The sequence below is a fragment of the Arachis hypogaea genome, chromosome 9, assembly GCF_003086295.3.
Source record: "Arachis hypogaea cultivar Tifrunner chromosome 9, arahy.Tifrunner.gnm2.J5K5, whole genome shotgun sequence".
Taxonomy (NCBI): Eukaryota; Viridiplantae; Streptophyta; class Magnoliopsida; order Fabales; family Fabaceae; genus Arachis; species Arachis hypogaea.
This window is the reverse complement of record NC_092044.1, coordinates 50237798-50246443: the sequence shown is the minus strand read 5'-3', so window position 1 is coordinate 50246443 and position 8646 is coordinate 50237798. Positions and strand designations below refer to the sequence as shown.

At 36.2% G+C, this 8646-nt stretch overlaps 2 protein-coding genes across 4 annotated transcripts; one reads left to right on the top strand and one right to left on the bottom strand.

Moving 5' to 3' along the window:
• Positions 1-756: 756 nt before the first annotated feature.
• On the top strand, positions 757-3032 carry LOC112710931 (uncharacterized). The gene has a single exon (XM_025763416.3). The coding sequence runs from the start codon at positions 1012-1014 to the stop codon at positions 2785-2787; it is 1776 nt and encodes a 591-aa protein (XP_025619201.1). The 5' UTR covers positions 757-1011; the 3' UTR covers positions 2788-3032.
• A 563-nt stretch (positions 3033-3595) lies between these two features.
• On the bottom strand, positions 3596-7568 carry LOC112710930 (uncharacterized). Of its 3 annotated transcripts, XR_003811762.2 has the most exons (4): positions 7388-7519; positions 5216-6867; positions 4872-5134; positions 3596-3927 (listed from the first exon to the last, which is right to left on the bottom strand). XR_003811762.2 is itself a non-coding variant. In XM_025763414.3 (2 exons), exon 2 carries the CDS (start codon positions 6728-6730, stop codon positions 4949-4951), a length of 1782 nt encoding a protein of 593 aa, XP_025619199.1. In that variant the 5' UTR covers positions 6731-6867; positions 7388-7568; the 3' UTR covers positions 4575-4948. The 3 variants fall into 3 exon arrangements, 1 of the variants encoding a protein (XP_025619199.1); XR_003811761.2 differs by having other exon boundaries at positions 4872-6867; positions 7388-7553; XM_025763414.3 differs by lacking the exon at positions 3596-3927 and having other exon boundaries at positions 4575-6867; positions 7388-7568.
• Between the last annotated feature and the right edge of the window lie 1078 nt (positions 7569-8646).

Sequence of the window (8646 nt, the reverse complement as noted above, 5' to 3'; positions counted from 1 at the left end):
ATATTAAAATAATAATATTAATAAATATTAATATCAAAATATTTTATTTATATTTGTTATTTTATATTTATTTATTTATTTATTTATTTATTTTACAACTCTGGAAAGATTTATATCTAATTTGCCCATTTATTTTAAAGACCCTAATATTTATGGATGAGAATTGGGAAGTGCAATCAAAACCAACCAATCAGCTTCGACGGCAATTATTACAATTAAATAAAAACAAACAAGAGGTGGATAGGTGGAAGATTTGGCTGGTTTATGGTCATAAGATCACAGGAATATAGGATAAAGTAAATTTTGTTGGAAATTTTTTTATAATAAGAATAGAAACACAATGCCTTCATCTATGAAGAAGAGACACTTCTTTAATTTATCGTGTTGATAATATACAGATACATTTTAAACATGATATTTATTGATATTTATTTAATATATATATTTTTTGTATTTTATCATATTTTAATAAAAATAATTTATTTTTAAATATATTTTGACACACTTAAATATCATTACGTGTCAATTTGTCAAATTTTATTTTTAACATATATTTTTAAAATAAATTTAAAAATAGTATATATTATTAATTATTAAAACAAAATTTTTTTTAAATATTTTACATAATTAAAAATATATTAAAAATAATTAAAAAATTAATTTATATTTTAATATCAATAAAATATTAAAATATTATTATAATTTATCAAAAAAATATTTTATAATATTTCGGTCTCTGTTAACACAGCCTAAATAACAAAATTTTAAATTCACATATTCATATGTCCTATGTCATTTCCAAATATCTGTATTCGTGCATCATACGGTTCCATTCATTTGTGCTAGATTCCCACGGTGCCAAAAATCTGTTCCTAGCAACATGCAACACCTTATCCAAAAACAAATTATCCACAAACACTGCAACAAGTTCTTCAGTCGTTACTTTTTGTCCATGAATACCAAAACAATTTGTTGCAACTTGAAACAACACCGTCTTCACTATCATCATCCATGACAACAGTTTCAAGTGAGTTTCTGCCACATACCCTCCCATTGAGAACCCATCATAAGCACAATTTGCAGTACTCAAACTCCAACACTGTTGTCACTTGCACAAAATCACTTGTCAATGAAGGTGGTAACAACAATCCAAGGAACAATAACAGCAACAAAAGACAACATGTTTTCTATAAGGTGTCTTATTTTGAGACAAGGCCATCAAAACTTGCTCAAAATTATGATTTTAAGGATACCCATCTCATGAAAGCCCTCAACAGATCTTGCAAAGCAGGGAAGTACAATGAATCACTCTATTTCCTTCAGCACATGGTGAGCAAAGGTTATAAGCCAGACGTTATTCTATGCACAAAGCTCATCAAGGGTTTGTTCAATGCCAAGAAGATTGAGAAAGCAATAAAGGTGATGGAGATTCTAGAGAAGCATGGTGACCCTGATGTGTTTGCTTACAATGCAGTGATTAGTGGGTTGTGCAAAGCTGATAAAACTGATGAAGCAAACAAAGTGCTTGATAGAATGAAAAAGAGAGGTTTCGCACCGGATGTTGTTACCTATAACATACTCATTGGGAATCTTTGTGGTAGAGGGAAGCTTGATTTGGCTCTCAAGGTTATGGATCAGCTGTTGAAGGATAATTGTAAGCCAACTGTGATTACATACACAATCTTGATCGAAGCGACTATTATTGATGGCGGCATTGATGAGGCAATGAAGCTTTTGGATGAGATGTTGTCAAGAGGACTTCAACCTGACATGTACACGTACAATGCAATTGTCAGGGGAATGTGTAAAGAAGGATTGGTTGATCGCGCCTTCGAGTTTGTTACGAGTATAAGTACTAAGGGTTGTTCCCCAGATGTGATCTCATACAATCTTTTGCTGAGGGGTCTTCTGAGTAAAGGAAAATGGGAGAGTGGACAGAGGTTGATGGCTGATATGTTTGTGAAGGGTTGTGAGCCTAATGTTGTGACTTACAGCACCTTGATTAGCTATCTCTGTCGCGAAGGTAGAACCGAGGAGGCTATGGATGTTTTGAAGGTTATGAGGGAAAAGGGGTTAACCCCTGATGCTTATAGCTATGATCCATTGATTTCGGCCTTCTGCAAAGAAGGAAGAGTGGATTTGGCTATAGAGTTCTTGGATGCCATGATGTCTGATGGCTGCTTGCCGGATATCATCAGCTACAATTCGATATTGGCGACTCTGTGCAAGAATGGAAAAGCTGATGAGGCTTTGAACATCTTTGAGAAGCTTGCTGAAGTGGGGTGTCCTCCTAATGCAAGTTCTTACAACACAATGTTCTGTGCCCTGTGGAGTAGTGGCGACAAAATCCGAGCATTGGGGATGATTCTGGAGATGCTAAGCAACGACATTGACCCAGATGGGATCACATACAATTCCCTCATATCTTGCTTGTGCAGGGATGGAATGGTGGATGAGGCCATTGGATTGTTGGTGGACATGGAAAGTAGCAATTGTAAGCCTACTGTTGTGAGTTACAACATTGTTCTTCTTGGTTTGTGCAAAGTTCAGAGAGTCACTGATGCAATTGAGGTGCTTACCACCATGGTTGATAAAGGGTGTCAACCAAATGAAACTACCTACACATTGTTGATTGAGGGTATTGGTTTCGCTGGATGGCGAAATGATGCTATGGAGCTAGCTAATACCCTTGTTAGTATAGATGCAATTTCTGAGTATTCATTCAAACGCTTGTACAAAACCTTTCCCATGCTTGATGTGTACAAAGAGCTTACTTTATCAGATTAAACCTAAGCTATGGGGAATGAAAATGATTTTTCTTCAGCTCAAGTTTAATGTATTCATTGCTGATTTGCAGCTTTCTTCTTGAAGTTTTTAGGAAAGGTATGCTTTACTCCTGATCAGGATGCTGTCATATTTGAATCCCTTTACTCCTGATCAGGATGCTGTCATATTTGAATCCTGATGCCCGAAAATGTATAAATTTTGTACTCAAATTATATTGATTAACACAGAAATTAGCTGTCGGAAAATCTATGCTTTGATGTGAGTATCATTAGTTACTTCATCTAAGAAACATATAATTTAAGTTTCCGCATTTATTAAGATAACGATTTTGTGCTGAGTTATTAAACTGTTTCAGTCTGACTAGGATGATTGTTAAGTTGATAATGCACTTGCTTTTTTATAAGATCAATAATAGAAGTTGAGCCACTTGCTATGTCAGTATTTTCCTTCGTCATGAGGTACTTATCAGGATTAGTAGATTTTAAGGGTAAAAATCACATTATTCTAATGAAAAAAATGAGTGATTAAACTACAACCTTGAGTAAAATTTTCAACGTACATATTGTATTAGGATTGGTGAATCACAACACCATTGAATCAATAGCCACAACTCTTGCATGCGAACATATAGGTGCAACTATCTACTAAGATGAAAAGCGTGCATGCGACACTAGCAGATAGCCAATTGGAATTATAAATACTCTTTATATAAAATTCAGCACAGGAGAATCATGCCCCCTATAGACACGTGTCTCAACCGAACAAAAAGTATGTTTGTGGCAAAATAAATAACTGACTTTAATCCAAATTATGTGGTAAGAAATGCTGATTGATAGATAGATAGATAGATAGTATATTTGGCCAACAGAGAAAAACCTAAAACTACCAAAACCATTAAAAAGGATTACACTATGCTGTTCACTTCATCCTGAATATGCTATCTAAATACTGCACACAAGTCATCAACAAAATTCTGCAAAACTGAAAACAGGAAGACTAAAAGAGAAGCAGCACAAGCTTGTGCCAACTTCAACAACTAAAATGATTTCATGGTGCAACTGTAATGACCATTGGCCACAATGCTCTTGGACCTTGCAGTTCCCAGATGAGTAACTGTCAAAACTTCCCAAACAAGTTTTCCTGCCATTGACAAATTACGCAGCAGTCTTATTAGCAAGCCTTAGGCATGAAAGATGTATATTACACCAGAGAGGGGAGAGAGCGAGCAATTTCAATGTAAAACTTAGAAACTGGACTGAACTAAATGTTCGAATAACACCACAAGACAAGATTAAAATCATGAAAAAGAACCTTCATACTTAAATGGATATTCTTATAGCAAAGTGCAACTACATTTTTTGGAACGCTTTGTATTTGTACACATTTCGGAGCATTTCATTCTTCTATTATCAAAATACTCAACAGAAAATTATAATTTTAGCAAGGTAAGCAGCAGTAATTGTAACTTTTGATTAAAAGAAAAGGGGCAACCTAGTGTAATGCATCTCGAATTATGAAGGGTGGGGATGGACTGCACCCAAGAGTTTTGGATGTAGCGTAGGCAGTTTAACCTGATGCAAGCATCAGTAGTTGATTATACTGCTTGAACCTACTTTGGTAATTGTAATTGACTATCTACATCATAGACGTAGAGGAACATTCTAAACTATAAGTGGTGGTGGGGGAGGAAATGCAATTTAGCCATGGTACCAATATCTTGTTTTTATGTTAGAATAGATAAAAACATAGTTATACCATGATAAAAAAGCATGTACCAGAAGCTCAAATTTATGGAGTCAACAAACGTGTTAGATTGAACAGCCATCACAAAAAGACCAATATCTTGTTTTTTTGTTAGAATAGATAGAAACACAGTTACACCATGATAAGAAAAAGCATAAACTGGAAGCTCAAATTTATGAAGTCAACGAACATGTTAGATTGAACAGCCATCACTAAAAGACCTCATCTGATTGGGGGAGGTCTTTTTGCCCATTCCCCAAGTACAATGTTCCTTGGAAGCATGACACAATTCCAAACACAGGAGACTCCAAATGTCACAAAGAAAGAGGACTAAAAATCACCTGCAACAGGAATGTGCAAACTGTACATGGCTTGTAGAAGCATTAGAATTCGGCCATTCCTTATGCGCACATGTCAATTAACTGAACATGGTTTCCTTTTTCAGAAGATTCCATCTGACCAACTGCTGGTGCAAATTGTTAGCCTCTTCTACCATACCCTCATCAGCAAGAGCTTTAATCAAAGTATAATATATCCTCGCATCTGGCTGGTATTGGTTTCTTACCATCAAATCCAGGGCCTGAATTGCAACATCAACCTTCCTCTGTTTACATAATCCAAGGATCACATATCTGTAAGCACCATCTTTAATATTTTGTTCTTTCTTAGTCATCAGCTTTAATACCTGTACAGCTTCCTCAAGTTGTTGCAATCGACAAAATCCCCAAGTCATACAACTATGCGTAATTTCATCAGGAGTTATTCCCTTTTTTGTCATTTCACCATACAATTCTTTTGCTGAGTCCATATATCCCATTTTTGTCACCCCATCAATCACTATATTATAGCTTACCAGCCCCGGAGAAGTAGTGCCTGCCAATAAGTGAAGTAACTCAATGCCCTCATCGATAAAGCCCTCTTTACACACAGCGCGTAGAAGAGTATTGTAAGTTATAATGTCTGGTGAACAGTTTTCTGAAACCATATTAATGTAGATGCTTATTGCACGATCCAGAAGTCCAGATTTACATAAACCATTGAGCATAATATTGTAGGTGACAACTGTGGGTGGACCAGTAGTCTCACTCATAATCTTCAGAATCTCATCAACTTCATCCCAGTACCCATGGTTACTAAGAGAATGAAGAAGAGTATTGTATGTCACATAGTTTGGCTCCATCCCGTGGGTTAGAAGATTATTCAAAATGAAAACTGTATCCTCATACTTCCCTTGTTTAGAAGTAAGATTTGTGAGACAATTGTATGTAATGATATCTGGATAGCATCCTTCCATTGCTATATCTTCAAGTACTTCGAGTGCACGAGCAGTGCCACAGTATCTGCACACCAGATCGATAAGAACTGTGTAGGTAACCAGATAAGGAGGGCACCCTTTCCTCAATTGTTCCTTCCAGAAGCTAATCGCCTGATTGGCATCTTTGCCATTATCAAATATGCAGCGAATTATTGTATTGTATGTAATTGCATCTGGGGAGCAGCCACTCATGCTCATATCTTCAACCATAGCAATTGCAGATCTCAGACGACCTATTTTACACAGGCCACCAATTACCATGTTGAATGTAATTGTGTCAGGAACACCACCAGACATGACCATTATGTTCATTATTCTACAAGCTTTTCCGACTAGACCGATTCTGATAAAGCCACGAATCAAATTTGTACAACAAGGGAAATGAGGTATTTGGCCTTTACGTGACATAATATCAATCAACTTTGCTGCAAGCGTTAACTTTCCGCGGCTGCAAAGATTCTGGAGTATCATATTATTTGTTTTTTCATTATTGCCAACAAATGGTCCATCTGGGGACAAAGATGGGGAGTCTATAGACTTGTTTAAATCCACTAGTTCTGTGAATTCATTATTATTACCTTCACCGACAGAATAACCTTCAAAGGCCCAATCTTCATGGTCAACTTCATTGACTCTATCAAGCAAAACACTTCCCCGTTCTTGAAAGCTTCTACATGGCAATCCTTTTCGAAGTGAACAATTTTTTGTTGCAACAAAGTACTTGAAATAACAAATTCTGAGTATGGATGGAGATTTCTTCGGCGAAGAACAATTAAAAGAAAAGGTGGAACTTGAATTACAGCCATCTTGTCTGATGCACTCACGCATACCAAGCAAAAATTGGGATGTAAAAATATTGTTTCGCAGAGTAATTACATATCCCATGTTGGTTCAGCTAACTTCAATGTACTCACAGATCTCTGTAGCTTCTAGCTCAATCAAGGCCAATAAGCACACAGTAACATCAGGTGCAGAAAAAAACAATTGTGGTCGACCCACATTGATCTTTTACTCTCTTCCACCTGATTTAGAAGAAAGAAAAAAGGGGTAAATGTTAAGATTTGACCCCAAGAAGGCAAGAACTTTGTTAACAATATATAAAATTGAAAAGTTGTAGACAACCTATGAAGTACCAACACAGTCAAATTATGAACTACCTACAGAGACACATTCATATATATTTAAAATTATAACAGCTTTACACAGTATTAAAAAAAACTTATCCTAGCATTTCACTGCCATTAATTATGAAAATTTATATTTTATCTCATTGTTACCATCGATCCTTATAACAATTATTTCTATTCAATATAAAGTAGTAATAACAACAACAGTGCTTTGTTGATAAATTCTTCATATACAACCAAATATTCCAGGTTACTATATTAGCAGAAATTACCTCAAGATTAAAAAATTGTGACTAAATTGTTTCATGGAAAGAAAAAACAAAAAGCGCATGCATAAATGGAGAAAAAATGATAAGAAAGAAAGAATGATAAGAAGCGAAACAAATATAATAAAATTATGAGAGGAAAGTGTTACCACTGTGAGATTTTGATGTGAAACAGAGAGAGCAAGAAGAGCGCTTGGTTAGGGTTGGAAAATGGAAATGAATACACACAAAACTAGGGCGGCACTTTTGCTTTCTGATAGTTGCAGTTGCGGTGTGTAGACATGATTTTAGAGAGGTTTAACGTTTTTTATTTTCTTTTTTTGGTCAATAATATTTTATTATTTATGCTTAAAAAAACTACCAAAAATGTCCTTGAATAATTTTGTTGTTGGCATGCATTTGAATTTTATTATCAACAAAAATATTCTCAAATAACTTAAAAACAGGACAAAAAACCCAATAGAAACACAACGGAAAATAGAGAATATGTGTTGATTATATCGACTTCAATAAAGCTTGTCCCAAAGATCCATACCCTCTTATCGGCATTGATGCCTTGGTAAACTCAGCTTCAGGATACAGATACCTGTCCTTTATGGATGCATACTTGGGTTACAACAAAATTTTGATGTACAAACATAACTAAGAGAAGACCTATTTCATCACTCCAAAAGCTAACTATTGGTACGTAGTAATGCCTTTTGGATTGAAAAATGCTTGAGCCACATATCAACGATTAATAAACAAGGTATTTTTACCTCACCTTAGAAAATTAATAGAAATTGTTCATACCATGGGTCGAGATGTCTGAGTCGGGATGTTCAGTAGCAAAGCGACCGACCTCTTTAGGTCAAGCGGACCGACTTCTTCGTAAAGAACTCGGTCAAATCGACAGGAAAGCCCAAAGAAAGGCCCAACTCAAGGAATACGACCCCGATCCAAAGGTAGCCCAAGCCTATAGAGATAAGGGCAGTTCCATGGAAGATAAGCTGACCTCGACAAAAGATAAGATAAGATAAGATAACTAACTTATCTTATCCAAAGAAGGTCACATCTCACCATTATAAATATACTAGAGCACCCAAGTATAACTCATACTCTAATTCTACTCAATACCTGCTTAATACCCATTGCTAACTTAAGCATCGGAGTCCCTTGCAGGTACCCCCCACCCTTCGGTGATAAAGGATCAGCAGCACTCTCAGTTCCACGAGTCGGACACACCAGTTCCGGCCGCTGTACACCTGCCGGATACGTCGGCTCCGACCAACACAGAAGATCTCGACCGAGATCGACCTACAGTTTCAGGTAACCCTCGGAACCTTGGTGCCGTTGCCGGGGAACCTGGAAGTCATCCCATCACCATGGCGGACGACCATGACAACGACCACAATTCAGGTTTGGAAGA